The sequence below is a fragment of the Lagopus muta genome, chromosome 26 (assembly GCF_023343835.1).
Source record: "Lagopus muta isolate bLagMut1 chromosome 26, bLagMut1 primary, whole genome shotgun sequence".
In the NCBI taxonomy this organism is placed as follows: Eukaryota; Metazoa; Chordata; class Aves; order Galliformes; family Phasianidae; genus Lagopus; species Lagopus muta.
In genome coordinates this window covers 594,344-614,064 of record NC_064458.1, presented here as the reverse complement: position 1 = coordinate 614,064, position 19,721 = coordinate 594,344, and the positions used below count along the sequence as shown (strand labels likewise).

The window sequence follows — 19,721 nt, the reverse complement described above, 5'->3', positions numbered from 1 at the left end:
AGAAAAACAGTTTGCTCTTTTTTTTTCCCTAACACACTGATAGAAAGCATATTGCTCTTTGCAATCTTCTCATAACATCGCATGGATGGAAAAATGCAAGTGTTGTTTATTCCCTACTTTTTCACAATAAGCTCTTAAAAATTCTTATGCATAATTGTAATGATTTCTTTCCTACCTGTTACAGATCCATTTGGAACATTGGATCCATTTGGAAGTGGCGCTTTCAGTAATGGCGAAGGATTTGCAGACTTCAGTCAGATGTCAAAGGTAAAAATCACGAGGAAAGCAAACGTGTGCTCTTAAAAATTCCTTAAATGTTTTTGAAGAGTGTGATATAATTGCAGTGTTTGAGCTGACAGTCCATTTCTGCTGTTTTTTGATCAGTCTCAACAATTCCTTAGCAAAATACCTTCAATCCATCTCAATATGTAAAAGTTCTAATCAAGACCGTAGGTTCAAGAGGGGGAAATCGGTTTCTACACACATTCTCAAATACCAGTGGAACAAAAGAAGTAACATCTATTTTTCACTTGCAATCAAAGGTAGTTGATCCAGATAATGGAAGGCAGGTGCAGCAATATATTGTTACGTTTGCTTTGGTACCGACTGCATTTCTCATGGCATTCTGACTTGTTCTTAAACTTCTCCATAAGTATGGGGAACCAGAGAAGGGTGGAAAACGTGTGCTGACATTCACATTTAACAGGATTGCTGTTTTTTGGTTTATTGTTATAAACTGAGTGTATATGATGTATTCCAAGTAGTTGTATCTCCATACCTCCTAATCTGGATGGGAGTCGCAGTCTGCTATTGGTTTTGTGAGTCTGACTTTGGAATTTGCAGTTAATTTTTTCTGACGTTTCTGTTTTTGTGAGGTTGCTCTCCAGTAGGTGGCAGCAGTCCTTACAAATACCGAAGTGTTTGGTTTGGGTTGGAGGTTTTGGTGGCTGTTAGCTTTTAGCTTCGCCTACAAAGCATTCTTATTTCAGGATAGATTTTCCTGCGTGGTGCAGTTTGTTGTGCCATTTGTCATCGTTAAGAGAGTCTTTCACAAAAAGCAGCTGAATATATGACGTATGTTAAAACAATGCATTTTTAGAATTTTCCAAGACTTTACAAAAAATACAAATAGGTGTAACTGAAGTAAAGCTCGGAAGAAAAGCTGCCCATTCTACAGTCTGTCACAGTTTCACAGTTACTACTTTGTTTCGTGGTTCTGATTTATCATGGAGTGAAGGCTCTGCTGTAGTGTGAATGTCCATCACTAAATAATAAAAGGGAGTTCTACTTCCTTTTATTCTTCTCAGCTTTTTGCTAGGGGTAAAAGTTTGAGAAGCACTTAAGTGATTAAGAGCACAGCTGCCCTTTATTACTTGTGCTCTTAGACAAAGTCCTGGCACCTCTGGCAGTAGGTATGAGCATCTTGTGCTGCTGACATTAACAAGAATTGAGGACACATTTACAGAATTGAAGTTGACACTTTTCAGTGAGGTAACTTAGAACCTTTGCAAAACAACAGGTGTTCTGCAATGTGCTTACATTCTTTTTCTTTTTTTCTGTTGCAGTCAGTAGCTTCAGACCCCTTCACCTCCTCGTTTGGAGGAATGGGATTCTCAGATGACCCTTTCAAAAGCAAATCAGACACACCAGCATTACCACCGAAGAAAAATGTCCCTCCACGACCCAAGCCACCCAGTGGTAAGGAGGTTTTATTTTTAATAACCAGTTCCCCCGGTATATTACTGTATGTTCTTGGAAATAAGGACAAGTTGTCAGTTTTCTGTCTCAGTATTTTGCATTTCAGCTGTGGAAGAAGGTATGAGATTATCAGCAGATTGGCAGGAATTGTCAATAAACCAGAGTGAAACTGGCTGGAAATTCAATCTCCCTCCCTAGAGCTGATCTTTTTAAAAAGCTGATTTTTAAAAACATTCAGATACCAGTGAAACTGTTTCAAGAACTGAAGCCACTTTAGAGCTGTTAGTTTCAGGTCTACTTTTAACAGCAGCAGAATAGTTCAGTTAATATTAGCAGTGAACGTTTAGTCGGCTTACCTGAAAAAAAAAGAGGTCTGGATTCTGTATATGAGCAGACCCATAATTCTGCAGTAAACGTGGGTCAATGTTCAGAATTTGAAAGGTGTTTATCTTTCTACTTGTCTGCTAGTATTTCTACTGAGGATTGTCTGCCTTTCAACTGCTGTGTTTTGGAGAAAAGCGTGCACCAGCACCCATCCTGTTTACAACAAATACTGTTGATCTGACAGGTTTTGCAAACCAGTTGTGCTCGAATTAGATTCTTGGATAACATGAAAAGTGCTTTCTATCACAGGGATGTCCCATAGATTAATCCAAGGTTTGCAAAATACTGTTCAATAGAACAGATATAAGCATACCATTGCTGCAGCATTAGATTATGAACAGAAGAAGTATTAAAGCTGAAGGTAATCTTTTTTTCATGAAAGAGTCAAACAAGTACTAAGTACACCTATGTTATTTCTTTAATGTGGTTTCTTTATGTTACTTCTTCAAAACATGAATGCTCCTAGCAAATACACTTTGCAGAAATGGGCAATACATTTCACAGGGCTGACTTACATGCATGGTTTTTTAGTGTTGTATTTGTCTGTCTGCTTATTCCCTCTTTTGTGTATACTGAAGAATTTTGGACACACAGCTTTAATAATTTGCTTTGATTGTAGATGTGTGCACTCAGCCTTTAATCAGTCTTTTCAAAAATCTTGTTTAAATGTGTAATTTTCCCTCTTGTTGTGAGACACAAGATTTGTAAGGTTCCACTGCTCTACCCAAAGCAAATGTTGTTATGATAAAATAGACAAGGAGGAAACAAAGCAGGTTTTTTTTTTAAAGCAAACGAACCTCATGTGCTTATGCAGTTATACTCCTCCCTTCCTTCCACACTAAAGCAATCTTCAGCGGTTACTTAAAGCATGAGAAATTTCATAGTAATATACTGCGATTTGAGCAGGAGATAGAAGCACACGAATGTGTGTTAGAAATGGGAACACTGCTCAGAAAACAACAAGAAACTTCCGTTGTTTCTTACTTTCCTCATTGGTCTGTTTAATTAAAAAAAAAAAAAAAAAGTATGTGATAAAGATCTTGCTGAAGGATGAATAAATGCCAGTTATTAGCAGCCAAATCTGTAGGTTGCATTTCTGTTCCCAGTTCATACTTGCTTTTGTAAAACTTCTTGCTTTTGAAAATGACTTGTGAGGCTTGCTTGTCTTTTGTGAGGTCAGGTGCAATAGAGGTCTGATAGAAAGCTTTACTTGTTCTCAATGCTCTAAAATCAAGTAGAATCCACTAATTGATGTTTTTGCAGAGCATTAAAAGTTGCTTGATTTCCTAAAGTAACAACTTCCTAAGGTAACAACTTTCATAGTTCAGTAAGGCTTATGTGGCATACAAACATGGTCTCATCTGTATATGGAGCTACTGCAGGTTGTTCTGGATTATCAGATCATGGCCAAGGTATGCCATAGTTTCCCTTGCCCATATCTCTGTATTTTGCCCAGAAAACATGGAGTTGTGCCTCAGTTGTTATTTCTTCATGAAAATGGTGCAAACTTCTGGAACTGAGCACAGGGTCAGGGAGATGCTTCAGATACAGCCTCTGTTGGCCTCTTGATGGAGGTCACATCCAAGGATACCTGCACAAACCTGCAAAAGAAGTGTGTTCAGATTAGCTGCTCTCAAATAAGGGCTCTAGGGATGCTTTTCTTGCTGTGCTTAAGAGAACTTCTCAGTTAGGGCAGCTTTGTCAGCAGCAGAGTTTCAGTGGGTAATCGTTTCAGCATATAAAGTCCAACCTGTAAACTGAAAAATGGGTTGTTTTTCCTCTCTTGCTGTTTTTCTGTAGTTGGTGTTTTTTTCAAAGCTTGGACATTGAGAAGCAGCAGTGATCTGATGGCTGTTGGCAGATACTTCTGTTTGCAGCTGTCTGTGGTTATTATCTAGAAAGGATAGGCAAGCACTTGCTATGTGGCATGGCTGAGACACCCTTGAGATCCGTATCTTTCCCTTCTCAAAAACTAAGGTTAGGAGAGGGGATAACAATCATGAGAGTATTTCCTTAAAGCTGTATCTTAGGCTGAATCTCAGGCTTACAGTTATGTTCTTCATAAATCACTTTCCTTCTTTTTCACCCTTTTTTTGAACCAAGGCCTTCAAGATATCTCAGATGTTCCTCAGTCTTAAACTGATCTTTGGTCCAAGAGAAATCTCATGCGTTTGTTTTTTTGATTAAATGCCCTTCTGTGCCTTTCCAGCAGAAGTACAGTCTTTTAAGGAGAGTTGGAGTGTATAAATCAGTGTATAAAAACGAAGACAAGGAGATGACAAGGAAGGGAGGTATTTTAGAACCACGAGCCTGGGTACAGGTGTACATCACAGCTCCAACACTGCTTTGTTACATACACAGATTTGAAAAATCAGTATCTCTGTCCCTTACCTGGTTTAAGATTCTTCTTGGGCTGAAGGAGATCAGCAAAGAAAAACCTCTTTAGCTGCTCTGACCAGACTGTTCTAATAAAAGTCACCCGGGGAATACGTGCATGCTCTTTTTCTTCAGGAATGCATTTGCAGTCCACAAAGTTCCTAATGGACATTAGGTTTAGTACAGCCCCGCTGGGAGCAGGCTGAAGTAATTTGATGTTCACCAGGTGGTACTGGACAAACCAAAGGGTTTGTTTCTGAGAAAAATGAAAGTTTTCCAGTATTTATTGATGTTGAGTTTTAGTAATGCTCAAAAAGCACAAAAAAAAGTTATCCAGATTGAAGCAGTACTGTGCTCTGCATAGTGAGCAGTGCATTCCTCTTCTCCTTCGCCTGTTAATTGAAAAACAAGGCAAGATTAATTATTACTAGTATTAAGAAAAATAATGGTGTGTGTTTACACACTGAATAGAGGTGCCCTGTGACAGGGATCTGAATCCCAATGCAAGTTATTTTCTCATGCTGTCACAAAAACTGACTGAAGTTGTGTAGATTTAGAAAATGTATTTTCTGTCGTAAAGGTTCCATTTATTAACCTGCACTGCTCACATATTTCTCATACTGGATTTCAGACTTTGTAGAACTGTTGTGTAATTAAGGTTAAATAGTCAGAAAGAGATGATGCACTGAAACCTGGCAGTTGAAATGGTCTTAGGAGGTTCTCACAGTTTAACAATTATGTTTTCTGCCCTGAGCTGCAGATTGGAATCAGTCAGAGCTCACCGCTAACTAGTTTCTAGGTAAAAGTTGTTGATTACAAAAAGAGAGAAACAGATTTTTTTTTTTTCTTTTTTCTTTTTTTTTTAAAGTACAGGAAGCTGCTGTGTGGGTGTCAGTGATTGGGTTATAAGTAAAATTCAATGCTCTAGTGCTTTGATCGTGGGACCCAGTGCATTTGCCCCACCCTTACCACTTCCTTTAAATGCAGCACCATGCATTCCACATTGCGGTTATAACAGTACTGTTAACCAGTGATATTAGTGGAAGAACCTTCACCACTAACCAGTGTGTAACCTTCAACCTCTTCTAAATTTTTATTGCCCGCTTATAGTGGTTTTGACCTTTTTAACCTTGAAAGAATATGAAGTCCTAAACACGAGCAGGAAGGCGTGCTTTGTGATTTCGGTCTGTTTTCTTCTTGAAATTGTTATTTGATAAAAAGGGTTGTTTTGATCAGTCTGGCTTTTTTCAGTCTGTGTACATTTTACAATTTATTTTGTACAGATTGAATATCAGTGGCTAACAGAGATGGTTGGTATTGTATTAATAACTGAGTACTTCATTGAGTATGTACTTGAGGGAATTAAGTTTTCCTCTGGGATACCAAAAGATAAATAGCAGAAAAACATCAGAATTGGGAATTCAAAGGACTGAGCATTACATTCATTCCATGTAAAAAAGGGATGTGTAGTTTATCTTCCTGCCATTTGAAGTTCAGGTATTAAAGTAAATTACACTGGAGGCTGTTATCCCAGGCTGCACGCAGTCCTTCATCAAAGAACTTGGGCTTTGTTTTTTGATCCATTTATTCGCTGTAGCTCTGAGGTATTATGGAAAATGAATTTATAGGTTGGCATTTCAGAGGTTAGTGGTTAACACCTCTGCCTTTGAGTTAAGGGCTTCGATTCCATTCTCACATGGGTTTTATGACAGGTAGTGCTTTCAAAATGTCAAAATATTGCAAAAAATGTTGAGAGGATGGAAAAGGGGCCAAACCAGCCTTGCTTAAATTAGTGAGTATGGTTCTCATCCTTCAGAGATGCCCCACTTGTGTGGAGTCCCATGTAAAAAGAAATGGTATCTAAATCTGCTGAAAAGGGGTGGTAGCCTCTAAGGTCTAGTTAAGGTCCATTAAGAACTATTGAGTACTGTGAAAACTGACAGCTGCGATGCATGCAGCAATCCGTCATCTACAGAAACAAGTCCCTAGCTTGGGGTGAGGATGCTTCACCCTCTCCTCACAAGTGTAGTTGCCATAGAAGGTTATTAGTCCAGAAGGAGCTTGGATTGGAAGCAAGTATACTGCTTGTAAGCCTCAGAAGGTAAATTTAACATTCATCTGCCCACTGAGTGATCATGACTGAGAGAAAATACTGGAAGAAAATAGCCTGAAGGCAGTTTGACTTCAGAGCTTTGGTGAGTGGATTCTGTAGTGAGCAGATACCCAGATGGGAGATGTGCACAACTTCCAGGCTTGCTTGGACTGCAGTTGTCTAACTGGAAGCTTTCAAATAGGTTTACACCATGTGCAGCCCTGAATGATGCTGGATGCCCTGCAGCTGTGTGTGCATGCTCAGTGCACAGGGTGGAGAGGCAGTGCAGCAGCAATGTTTGTGCAGCCCTGTGCCACTGCTGCCTTCCTTTGTATTTGATGCTTCCTCCTCCTTTATGTCAATTGTAAATATAGGTTTTTTTATGTGTCAGTTCTCTAAACTTCAGGCATTTTATGGTTTGACTGGTTTTACAGTTTTAGACTTATTTTTCATCCTTAAAGCAGCATGAAAGCACTGTCAGTTCACATCTATGTGGACTTCTTATTAACAGCACTGAGGAAGAAAAAGGGCTGAGATCTTTGCTGCTTTCTGGGTTGCACATCTCAGTGTCTTTGTGTGCCTGCACTGTGTCCTCTGTGGCTGAGCTACACGAAATGCAGTCTGCACTGTTTGTTCAGTATCTCAGTTTAAAAGAACTTGCAAAACAAAGCCTGGATGCTTTGTGTGCATTTACTGGCTGCGTTTCTTAAAAGAAAATCTTATCTTGTGAGCAGATGGTGCTAAGCACATCACATATTTGTGGGCACTTTTTGACCTGCATCATGTGCTACATTCCCAGTATATGAATTTGCATAGAAATTTTCTGTATGTTTGCAGTGCATTAAGTGTAAGGAGAAGGAAGCCATGCCAGATACAATAGATTTAATCAGGAGTTAGAAACAAATGAAAGAAATCAGTTAAGCATTTAGTTGTACCAGGAGGAAGAAAATCCCTCGCATTTTAACTTTTATTTTAAATTGCATGGGCATACTGGAGTCATGGATCACCTTTGGTCTGAAGGGGAGCACAGAGTTCTGTTACGCATTGCATGTTGTTTCTGAGTGGCCCTGCACACCTGTTTCCGTAGAGCTCCTCAGTCCCCAAGGTTACCCACGAGCTGCCCATACACCTTTATTTTTTCCTCATCTGCAGCTGGCTGTGAAAAATTCAGCCTCAGAGTTTGTGAGCAACAGGGAAACTTTTGTTTTCGTGCCTTCTAGAGGACCTGACAGTTGTGTTAGAATAAAAGCATCCCGTGTTGTTTAGGACAAATGACTCATAGGTGGAGCACCTGCCCCAGCCACAAACTAAAAATTCCATTCACGCTTTGATTCTGTTTGTGCTGATCTCTCACAATAAAGATATTTCAGTACCGATTGTTGAAGCACGTTGTTTAGAGGCTGTTTCAGAACAGATCGTTAATATATAATGATTTTTCTTCAAACCTCTCTTTCCAGAAGTTGTAAGATCATTTCTCCTAAGCTGAGATATGCAGGATTGCTGCCTAGCAGGGGGGAGAGTTTTGCAAATACTAAGCAAAAACACTTTGGGGGGGTTTTGCATAGGAAAAAATCTTACTTCTGTTACTAAAAATATATATTGTGAATTTGTGTGAACAGAAAGTTGAGTTTGAAACACAGTGAAGAAATAGCCCTCGTTGAGGACAAAGGCTTTGAGTATTCTGCAGAAAATTGGTTTTAATGTAATTTTCAGAACAATTTGAGGGCAGCAATACTTTTCTGTAAGTTCTTAAAGCTCACAGTTCATGGAGGTTTTGTTCTGCACCGGTGAAGAGCTTAGCAGCGTGTTGAGAAGTGTGCTGAGTAAGATGGGAATGTAGATAGGTCTGGTGGAGTGCCGAGGAGAGATGCGGGGGAGGCACCTCTCAGCCTCTGAACTTTTGCAGAGTAACACCTCCAGCACTCACAGATGGGTGAGGAACCTGGCATTGATTGTCTGGCGTGACTGCAGGACTGGGCTTTGCTCACTGTCACTGTGAGTCCTACAGAGCGTGGCTCTGACTTGCTGAGGCAGATCTGTCATGTTGGAGCACTGCTTGGAAAGGAGCGCTGTGCACAGAGCTGGAAGAACGCAGCGGCAGCTCTGCCCCGTTGGCCTGGCAGTGTGTGTGATGCACTGTGTGCAGCCAGCTCCTCTTCCAAACAGAACGCTGGGATCATCCTCGACACGTGGGACACAGTGAGAACTGTATTTAATGGCTGCACTGTCCATATCTTGTTGTTCAGTGAGTGAAGTTCTCTAATTGCGTTCTACTGGTGAGAAATTGTTTGCCTTGAACTGTAGATCTCAGCCCTAAATTTTGCTCTTGGGTATGAAATTAGATAAACCCTTTGCATGGGTGGAGTTCACTACAAGTGAACAGCATTTGCTGTGGTAAACCATTTTGTTCATCATCTCTTTTTGCTGAAGTGAGCCCTCGGTGTGGTTTGGGTGCACCACTTGGGTAACTGCTGAAACTGCTGTGGTTTCAGAATAGGACCTGTTTTGCTTTTTTCTGAACTTTTTTCCCCTGAAACTATTAGCAGAAAAATCAAACAAGTAAGGGTTACAACTGTTTGCCTGTGCTTTCGTATTGCCATCCCTCAAAAATGTTAAACGGTATTTTTCAGAGTATATTAATTGCTGTTAGTTACTACCTGCAGTGTATTTTGCAGTATCACAGCTTTACCCAAGTCCTTCTGTTCAGTTGGTGACGTTTTAATGTGATGTTGGCATTCTTGCTTTACCTTATAGAAATATTTAACCCACGTGAAAATACAGAAATCTTTTTAAAATGTATCCTCACTGCACTGGGGGATTCACATCTGGGGTCAGCCTGCAACGATGTGCTGTAAGAAAGAGAACTCTCTTGTCACTGCTACCAATCTGTGGCTAGTAAGTTAGTAGATTTGAAATCTAACTGAGCATCTAGCCAAACAAACTTCTGCTAGCCTCACAGCCTGAGCTCTGCAGGATCAAACAAGCTATAAGCAACAGAGAGAGAATGAAAGAGGGCTCATTGAGGGCTCACGAGTGCTCAGGTTGGCTTATTCAGCATGGGCACTGCCCTTTGTTTCTCTGCAACAAATAATCTTGATTTTACAGAGGTTGCCCTGTTCAAGTTCTTCCTTAGAATCACAAAATTAAAACTGTGCTTTATTTTTCAACGCTCAAAAACTGAAGAAAATGACAGTGAGGACATGAAATGATTTTTTTTCTGTATTATAGCAGTCACAGCAGTATTCACAGTAACATTTAGTCTAGTGATCTGTCCTGAAGATGAAGCACACACAGCAGTTCCCATTATGGGGGTGTATGAACAAGAAATCGCCTACAAAAAGTGGGTTGCACAGCAGGCACCCCCCAACAAGGTGATTTCTTTATTGCACTCTTTTCTGTTGTAAGCAGCTGTAGAAGTATGAGCCAGTTCCAGGAAAAAAACCAGCACTTACATTCTGTACAGTCACAGACAAGTTACTGTTTAGTTCTACTTAACACTACTACTTAAAATAATTACTTAATTATTTTAGTGATATAAATGTCCATGTGTTCTGCCTTTTATATAGTCCCAAACAAACTGAAATGTCTCTGTTCTTGGAAAATGAACTGAAGTCGTGCTTGTTGAGTTCTTCTGATCAGGTGTCTTCATGTTGGGTTTTATCGTTTAAAATCTCGATGGAATTAATATTGCACTTGTAAGAAAGGTAAATCTGATAAAATAAAACAGCTGTCAGAGATGAATTGCACTGAGAAATGAGTACTGTTGGATTTGGTTAAGTTTTAAAGCACCCAGGAAGAGTGGATGATACTAAAGTGCATCTCAGCAGTTTCCTATTTAAGGGATTTGCATTGTCCGTGGTAAGTAACTTCTCTTTTTCTCCTTTTTTTTTTCCTGAACTTTCCAGGTAAAAGCACTCCTGTCAGCCACCTTGGGTCTTCAGATTTTCCCAAGCCCCATGATCCATTCCAGCCATTTGGGGCTGACAGCAGTGACCCGTTTCAGAGTAAAAAGGGGTTTGGGGACCCATTTAGTGGAAAAGATCCATTTGCTCCCTCCTCTTCAAGTAAAACTTCTAAAGACTCTTCCTTGGGGTTTGCAGACTTCAGCTCTGTAAGTTAAGTTCATTGTCTCTGAGCAAACCACTTTCTGCTCTGCTTGCAGCAATCTATTGGGTTTTTGTTTTAACTGCAAACCTACTGTTCACTGGCTTCTGTCTCTTAGTACCTTCATGCTGTCCTCGCTGTTTTTGTATTAATACGTCTGTAATAAAAAGGCATTATTTCAATAAAAAAAAAAAAATTGAGTTCCATACTAAATTTTGAAGGATTTACTTGCATTTAAATTATTTTAGTACAGTGTGCCTTTGCTCACAAACTCTTTGTAGCAGAATCTGTGTATTGTTTTTGTTGCATGGAGGCTATTTTGTAAATTGACTTTTGGGAGCCAATGATGTACAGATTCAGAAATAATTGCTGAAGACATTTATACAGCAATCTCACCATATCCTGAGAAGTGAATCCTTAAAGGGAAAGGTTCCCTGGAGTATTTGTATTTGTTATGAAAAAACCCTGACAATCCTGTCACAATGTTTGCTGTGTACAATGCAATGTGATCGTAAGGATATATATACAAGACAGAGACTGCAAATTTAGCTGTTGCATTTTGTTCCTATGAATGGTATTGTAGAAAAGCCCTTGTTAGACAAAGAAGACAGAGTTGTTACGTAGAACCAACGCAGAAGCTTCCATATTGCAATCCAAAAAGCAGTATCTGAAGGTTTGGAAGTGAAGCCAAGAACCCAGTCGTAAAAAGTCCGGGTTCCTGAGAGCCTGCTTTTGGTTTCCGTGCTGGCACTTGTGTTACTGAATTGGAAATCACTGTAAATATAGTAGTAGCCTGGTTCTTCCTGCTTCCACAAGTAGGTAGAAATCTGTTCCATTCGCAGCATCAGGTTTCTTCCTTCTTTCATGTGTTTCTGTTCTGTCACGTTGCCATGCAGTGAAATTGCCAGTTTGATCTGTTCCCGATGGGCGCAGTTTGGTGCTCAGCGAGTGGAGATCTTTAAGCTGAACCTTTCAGGTTGCTTGTTTTTTAATGTTTTCCCCTGATTATTAGCTAATAGTAAATGTGTATCACTTTCCTATGTGATATTGTCAGTTGAGGTCACCTGTGCATACGTTTAGCTGGCCTCAGTGCTTTAATTTATCTGTGATACCGAAGATGTCCAAGTTGAAGATACTCTGTATGCTTTACCACAGTTAGTCTTAGCCTGTTGAATTTCATGCACAGTTAAGTTCTGTGATTGTATACAAAATGGTGACATTTTTAATAAAAATAAGACGCAAAACTTGCTTTATCTGAAATTTCTTGACCACCACCTAGCTTCCTCCTTGAAAGAGAGACAAGGAATGAAATGGAATCACTGTTTCCCAGCTATTGTCTTACTTACAGACTGCATTTCTTATGTTAAAAGTGTGGCTTACACTAATGGAAGGTGCTGAACAATTAACCACAGCGGGTGATCCCCCTCCCAATAGGTGCTCTAGCACTTAATTCTCTGTGCCATCAAGTTTCCAGGAGAGGAGATTAACTAAAAGATGAGGAAAGGTAGAAGTGAGCTCAGGAGTAGCAGCCCCTTACTGTTAGGTGGGACCTCATCCAATAAAACTAAAAAGTGAGTGATTCTGTGAGCGGCTCTCTACTGTTATAAAAGGAGTTAACTGAATGGGACAGCTTCCCTCATCTTTTTGGTGCTTATTTTTCTTTGCCTTGCACATGATTGTGGTGCTACAATTGCTGCTCGTTACCTTGCAGTCAGGAAGAGTATTCTGCTTGTCTTCAACTGTTCCTTGGGAAACTTTGCCATTTTCCTTACAGAAAGTGTTCTGACGCACAGTTCAAATCTGTGGAACCTGAGAACAGTGCCATGTTGGTTTGAGTGATGGAATAACCTGGCTGTGATTTGGAATTCTTTATTGTTGTAAAGAAATAATTAGTTGGCCATGGCACGCACCATTTAAGGATGTTCTCATTGCATCCTTAGCTTTTCCACTGACACTAAATACAACTCTTTGGAGCAAACTGAAGTATTTTGGTAGCTTGTATTTCAGGTGTTTCTATGTTCCAGCTTCAATTTACAGATCAACAAGAAAAACCAATCCATCAGCCTGCAGAAAGCAATTAAATTTGCAAAAAACCACAGCATTTAGAAGCAAACTATTTTTCTTTTCTCATGATGCGATCTGGTAATTTAGCAGACAAACAGCTGTAGCTTTTTGTGTGTATTCTATTAGTTTTGCCAAAGTCTGCTGTTTTCCTCATTCATGCATTGGGTCTGACTGTACTTCTGCAAAAAAAAAACCAATAGTTTTTATGAAAGGAGAGCTGTGTTGCATGGTTTTAGACTTGAAACCTGGACTTATGCAAAAACAAAAAGGAAGTTACCTAAAGTGACATGTCACTGAGTTCTGTGGGCTCTTTATGAGCCATCTGTGCACGGGTCAGAGGCCGGGAGGAGTTGTGTAAACCAGCTCACCATCTGATGGCCAGCATTACGCCCCTGAGCATTTGAATTCGCATTAACTCTGCGATAAGGCATGGCCAGCTTTTACTCAGCCCCTTTTACCCGTGGAAATAGAAGCTGTGCATTGTAAACAAGTCAGAGATTGTACTGTCAGATCCTTGGAAGACCTATCCAAAGATGCAAGCTGCAGGGATACAGCTGTTCTCACCATTATTGAAAAATGTACATATTAATAAGACACCCAAGGGGAGTTTGACCAAAGTTTATTGCATTTCTGGGAAAGAGTAACTGTCACTCTCAGTCATTCCAGCTGTAGGATATTCTTTTTGAGTCTGTGGGATATATGGAGAAGTCCTGCTTCCATTGGAGTCTCTCTGCACTGTATGTTGAGGAACGTCTACTTAAAATCTTAGTGAGCACCAGAATCTTACCTTTCCCTGAACGTACTTAAATGAGAGCTGACAGTAGGGTGGATATCTTTCAAAGTGAAATATCACTGCAGGTGTGTGGGACGTTCATAGGATGTCAGTAGCATTGAATGGAAAGCTCCTCACATGCACTCCCATGGCACTGAAAGCTGAAGCATCGTTTGAAGAGAAGTGCTTAATTAGTCCTCTTTTTTTTTTTGTTTCTCATCAAATCATCTTGATTTTACTCATAAAGTGAGGAACTGAGCATCCAGAAGCATCCAGAGAAAGCATAATTTAAGTAGAGTAAATGAGAATTGGACTTATAAATACAGATAGTAGCATTTATTTAAAACTATGTATTGTAGATACAGTGCAGAATGGAAAAGTGGTGCCCTGGAGGTGTGTGCAGTGAGATGTGGGTCTGCTCCTTCAGGCTGTGCTGTAATCAGTGCAGTGCTGCAGGTTGGTCAGGAAGGAGCAGTGGTGCATCGCTGTGTTCAGTTATGGTGCTGTGGACCCCTGGGCAATTCTTGCAGTATATTTTCAGCTGAAATTAAACCACCACGTTCCATGGCCTTCTCTCCCCTCCTGTTCCTAAAAAACAGAAAGTTTTCCTGAACGTTCAGAAAAAGGCATTAAAAAGCAAGCTTTGGAAGCAGGATGTAATGCTGATATTCACGTGCAGCTCTGCCAACACTTCTGCTGGCTTCACCCTCTTCAGCAAATGCTCAAATTCAACAAAAGGAAATGATACTGTCAATTAGTTTAGATGTAAATTATTATTTCAGTTACAGAATTATTGCCAGTATTTGTATAATACGTCATGCAGAAAATGGAAGCAAACCAAACTTCTGCATGTTCAGCAGCAAACGCCGTCACGTCTTGGAGTGGTTTTGTTGTGGTGTATTTGAAAGCGTTTGGGGAAGCTCAGGCATTGGAAGCTGAATGTTCAAATGTGTTCTATTTCCTCAGTGTTTTCTGCTGAAGTGAAGTGGGTTCTCTTACATTGCTTCTTACTGGAAGAACTCTGCATGCGTTTTAGGAACAGTTACAGAAGCACTTTTTGTAACTTCTGATTAAGTGATGAAACCTCCCCAATCAGTAGTCTCCACAGTCATGATTAAAGCCCCTCACCCTCAGCAGGAAATGCTACAATTAAGCAATGGAATTGCACAAGAATAAATAGCTCTTGGTTTGACCATCTAAAAGCTAACAAATGGAATTCTCTTAAGAGGGGCTGAGGGTTGCGATGCTCCCGAAGTGTAACCTGGGGGGTTTGGGGTGCAGGATGCACGGCTGGGTCTGATCTGTGGGGAGAGGAGGAAGAAGTTGAGGAGAAGAAGGAAAGGATAAAGAGAGGAGAGCGGTGAGGGGATTTTTGTCTTGGTCCAGAAGGATTGCCTAAGACAGCTCGGAACTTGATTCACATACTTAATGAGTTTGATTCATAGTATTTCTTAGATAATTTCCTCCGGCTTTTCTGCTGAATTTATTAATTCGTTTTCCATTTTCGTTTTTTAGTTTGGAAATGAAGAGCAGCAGCTGGCTTGGGCAAAGCGTGAGAGTGAAAAAGCAGAGCAAGAAAGACTGGCTCGGCTGCGGAGACAGGAGCAAGAAGACCTGGAGCTGGCCATTGCGCTCAGTAAGGCCGACATGCCGAGCTCGTAGGGCTGCTGCGCTCCTCCCTGGCCGAGGGGAACCTTTAAACGCGGCTTCAAAAGATCCTCAACTCCTGTTCTGTTGTGAAAATAATTCTAGTCACTTCAACTCCATACAGGACTGCCTGGTTCGATGCAGCTGGGCTCTGCGCGGCTTTTCCAGGGCGTGAAATGCAGGAAATACTGTATTATATGTTCTAGGTAAAATTACTGCTTGTAAGGAACTTAACAGGATCTTAAGATACTGAAAACAAAGTTTCTTTGTCTTGAAGACAACGTTGCATATAGTAAACTGCACCTTGTGAATCTGACTTATTACCTGACTGGTTTTGGAGGCTGCAGTACAAATTTCAAAGAAAAGGTGATAAGAAGATATTTATAGAATTAGCTTTCACTTGCTGAGTTTATTTAATTATTCCTGGTAGGCTGATGAGCGCGTTATCTATGTCAACGTCTTCAGCACAAATTCATTATTAGGTGGTCCCTTTTTATCCCGGATATATGGCCTTTCTGAAAGAATCTGGCGATTTATATATAATGGATACCAATATAGATAGTATCAAGTGCTCCAAATTTAAGAACTCTGTGATTTAGGAGGTTTTCTTATTTAAACACTTGTTTGCATTGGATTTTAATTGTAGGTGACATTGTAAAAGATGGACTTAATTGTTGTAGTAAGTTGGAGAAGTGATGGGCTGGCAATTGAGTGACCAGGTAAAATCTTGCTTTATCTCATATGCAGATGTGATTACGGACTGTGGTAAAGGTTTGAGTGCTTCTTTCATATAGAATCAAACAACTGAATGCTCAGCAAGCTCCAGCTGAGTTCTGCCCTGCAGCTCATCGTAGGTTGGCTCCATTTGCCAGAGCAAATCTGCCATCCCTCTGATGTGTGTGAGAGCCTCTACCTCTGTTCCTTGAATTCCACCTGTCTTATTTATGGGGTTACAGATCAAATATTGCTTAGCTGTGATAAGGCCAGGCTCAAACGGATGTTACTTGCAACACATTCATGCATAACTTGTGGAAGTCCTGTAGTCTGGATTGGCTTTAAAGTGTGGCTGAGGTACTGAGTGCTTCCTCCTGGTAAGGGCAGCAATGTATTTTCTGTGTCTGATTTAAATAAGTCCTTACGATAAATCTGTGAATTATTTGCTTACTAAAATGCCTTTTCTGGTCACCACAGGAATTCTGAGGCTTCAGTTGTCTTCACCTTGGCCTCCATGTCTAACAGTGCAGAAGGCAGGCGCTCGATGCTCTTTGTTCTTCCTGATGCAGCCTTTCTCTTGTAACGTTCTCTGGAAGATGTGCTGTTCCTTCACCCTCATTGGTGCAGTTACATTTTTCTGCCCTCGCTTCCTTCCTTTCATTTTTCCTAACACAATGACAGTGCCTGCTTACTGAACGAAGGCAGTCTTTCCCCGTTCTGTTGTAACTGCCTTATTCTGGATGCTTTCCTTCACAGAGATAATCAGATTGGATTATTAATTATTAATCTTACTGGTGGTTCTGAGCGTTGGTTGTCTGAGGTGCGAAGGGCTGAGTGCATGTTTGTGTGCATCCACAACGTGCAGATCCATTCCCTTACACCTGCAGCAGTGCATCAGACTGAAAGCCCATCTTGGTGTGCAGAGTTGGCAGTCGCAGTGCTTTGTCTCCTGTGCTGCAAACTGAACCTTTAATTTGCCTCAGGAAGGGAGACGATGCTCTGCAGTACCAAAACAGCCACAGGACGACTTCAGTACTTCTTTGAGTGAACCCGTGTGAGCGCAGTGGGATTTCTAATCTTACAGAGTCTGATTTGAGATCCCTTCTCATTTTTCTTTGTAGTATATCAGATTAAATGATCAAACGTATTAAAACATCAAGGCATCCTCTTTTCTGATGGTTTACAGGACTTCAAGTCTCTGAAAGCGAACTTGGTCTGTCTGTAGCTAACATGAGATCAAACTTGCTGTGAAAGAATAATTTTCTTAATTGAATGACTGCAGTGTAGGAATCTCAGTGAAGTTAAACAAATTGTATTCATGAGTGAGAGTCTCCTTTTCATTTTCTTTTGGGCATGAGTCTTTGTAGTGTCTCTTCTGCTGTAATAAAACCCTGTTTGTATGCAGTGCCATTACAGAAAGGAAAACCACTTTTGGATACTCCTCGGATGATGTCACTCCAGTGGGACAGGGTGGATGAGCCGAACAGCTTGATTCATTGTCTGTGTTATGTACCATAACGAGACTCTGCTGCTTTGTCAGTGCTCAGAAATATTGGCATTTATAATGCTTCTCAGGCAGGGATCGGTGTTTTCAAGTTGCTGAGCAGGAAGGCAGAAATGTGAATTAATCTAGCATTCCACACAGCATTAGAACTAATTGCTCATTTTCCTGTTTCCTTATGGACTCATTCTTCATATTTGCTTCAATAAGCAACAGAAGATCTAGCAAATTAGCAAGGACAGAATGTGTCCCCCCTGCACTGTAAGATCTTGTTGCCTTCACTTTACTGAAACGCTTTTTACACAAAATTTGAGACACTGAAGTAGAGGAAAACATAGCTGTGATTTCTCCCTGTGGTGTATTTAATACAGTTTTCCACGTAGAAAAGATGATTTCCCACGTTCTTCCCTTTCGCCTGTAACTGAGCATTTTGTATCATAACTGCACTTGATTTGCTAAGCCAAAAGCTTTTATGGCAAGACATTGATCTCATTCTTCCTCCAGAACGGTGAAATTTGAAGCACAAATAGGCCTTTTGCTATTTGGGCAGATGCAACAATGCAAGATAAATAAAATGTGAGTATACACAATGCATATACAGTGTACATTTTGAGATCCATATTATTAGTGTGTATATATATAATGTATAATGTAATAATAGTGTGTGTATATACTATACATGCCCGCATACTATGCCTAGTATATAGTTACTTGTGCTGTACATAAAATGTGTATATACAGTGGATATGTAGAATATGCATATATATTCTATATATTAACATTTGTGTGTATGTATTCTCTATAGAGAGATGGACACAAATGAAATCTGTACAGAAACACAGATGAGATTACGGCCCTTAGAATTTCAAAGTTCTGGCGAAAGAAAAAGAAAAAAAGGAGGACTGACAGCTATGAGAAAATTTGTTTTGAGCTTGCTGTCGTTGGCATGAGAAGCTGTGTTCACTCATGGTGCCAAATGTGAGAGACCTGGCAGAAAGCAGGCATCGTCTGCGGGCTGTGAGCTCGCGTCCTTCGCAGTGTTTCAGCCCCACTTTTCAGTTGCTTTGCAGCGTAGGCTTAATTTCTGATCCTCTTGCGGGTGTGGGCCACGTGTTGTCTATTTCTCAGGCTGAGGCCGTGATTTTTCTCTACATTTGCTTGTACTTTCTTTTTTTGCCTTTTTTCCCTCCCCCCCATTTAAAAAACAACCAACAAGTTCTTTCAGGAGCAGTTTCAACCCCCACACACAGATCACACATGGAAGTGCTGAGGTGAACAAAGTCTCCTCGCCTCGTTCCAGTTACACAGGCTGCACTTCATGCTCACCTGGACTTCAGTTTCCTCCGTTTCCACCTGAGCTGCTCCTTCAGGAGGAACACCAATGCGTTGGCTTTGGGGAAGGGATGGAGGTGATGCTACTTTCTTTTAGGACACATGATTAGACTGTGGTACACTGAGCCAAACAAAGAGGTCAGTGAGCATTTATATGGCACGTGTGTCTTGTGTGGAGTGTTGTCCCTGCTGCAGTGACTCGTGGGAAACCAGACATTGCACACAGCACTGAGGAGCAACAGCTGCAGGGAAAGACAATTCCTCACATGGAAGCTCTGCATGCAAGCGCTGCATGTAGGACAGGTGCTGAGTTACTGTGTTCCCTTACAGAGCAGTGTGTTCACATCTGCCTGCACTGGTTTCCCCAGGACGTGGTCACGCGCTCTTGCAAAGCACACCAGGCATTCTGCAGTAGAAGCAGATGCTCATTGAAGCTGTACTCCTGTAATACTGCTGTATGGGGTGGTTTTGTGTTGGCCAACTTTTCCTTGTGAGATCTCTGCCCTGTGAGACCGTTTGTCCCCACTGTATTCAGAGCTCCTGGAGCTGGGACGTCCCGAGCTGGGGCTGACTGTCACCTCTTTGTTCGTCTTTGAAATCTGTTGTTAGAAGTTGTGTAGGAATTATTTTGTCATCTTATGCTGAGAGATAATGCACTTTTCTTGGATTCTTCTTATAATCCTTTTGGGGTTACTATTTCTTCTTTAGTGTTTCTCCATTGAGAAGAGTATTTATTCTGTAGAACCACGGCCCAAGGAATTTTGGTCCAGGTAGAATCGTTGCTTTCCCAATGCTGTAAGAGTTTGATTTCTGCCGCCTTCTGCGTTTGATTCCTCCCTCTCAGGAATTCCACTTCTCTTTAATTCAGATATTGAGTATCGGCTCTGTTATCGTGATTTATCTGTGCTAATAACGTTCCAACCTCTTCCTACACCAGAGGAGCAGTGAAGCTTTTGTGTCTCAACCATTGCATCTCACCATAGACTTCGAAACAAACATCTTTTCTTAGGAAGGAGTTTTGCTTGCAGTATGGTGGA

General features: G+C 40.8%; 1 protein-coding gene across 3 annotated transcripts in view; it reads left to right on the top strand.

Annotated features, from left to right (window-relative positions):
* EPS15L1 (epidermal growth factor receptor pathway substrate 15 like 1) overlaps positions 1–17,946 on the top strand; it is a 33,528-nt gene extending 15,582 nt beyond the window's left edge. For all 3 annotated transcript variants that reach the window (XM_048927442.1, XM_048927441.1, XM_048927443.1), the window contains 4 exons: positions 185–267; positions 1,566–1,698; positions 10,456–10,661; positions 15,006–17,946. In XM_048927442.1, the coding sequence (XP_048783399.1) occupies positions 185–267; positions 1,566–1,698; positions 10,456–10,661; positions 15,006–15,152 (569 nt within the window). In that variant the 3' untranslated portion in view covers positions 15,153–17,946. The remainder of the gene's footprint in view (positions 1–184; positions 268–1,565; positions 1,699–10,455; positions 10,662–15,005) is intronic.
* The last annotated feature ends 1,775 nt before the right edge of the window (positions 17,947–19,721 follow it).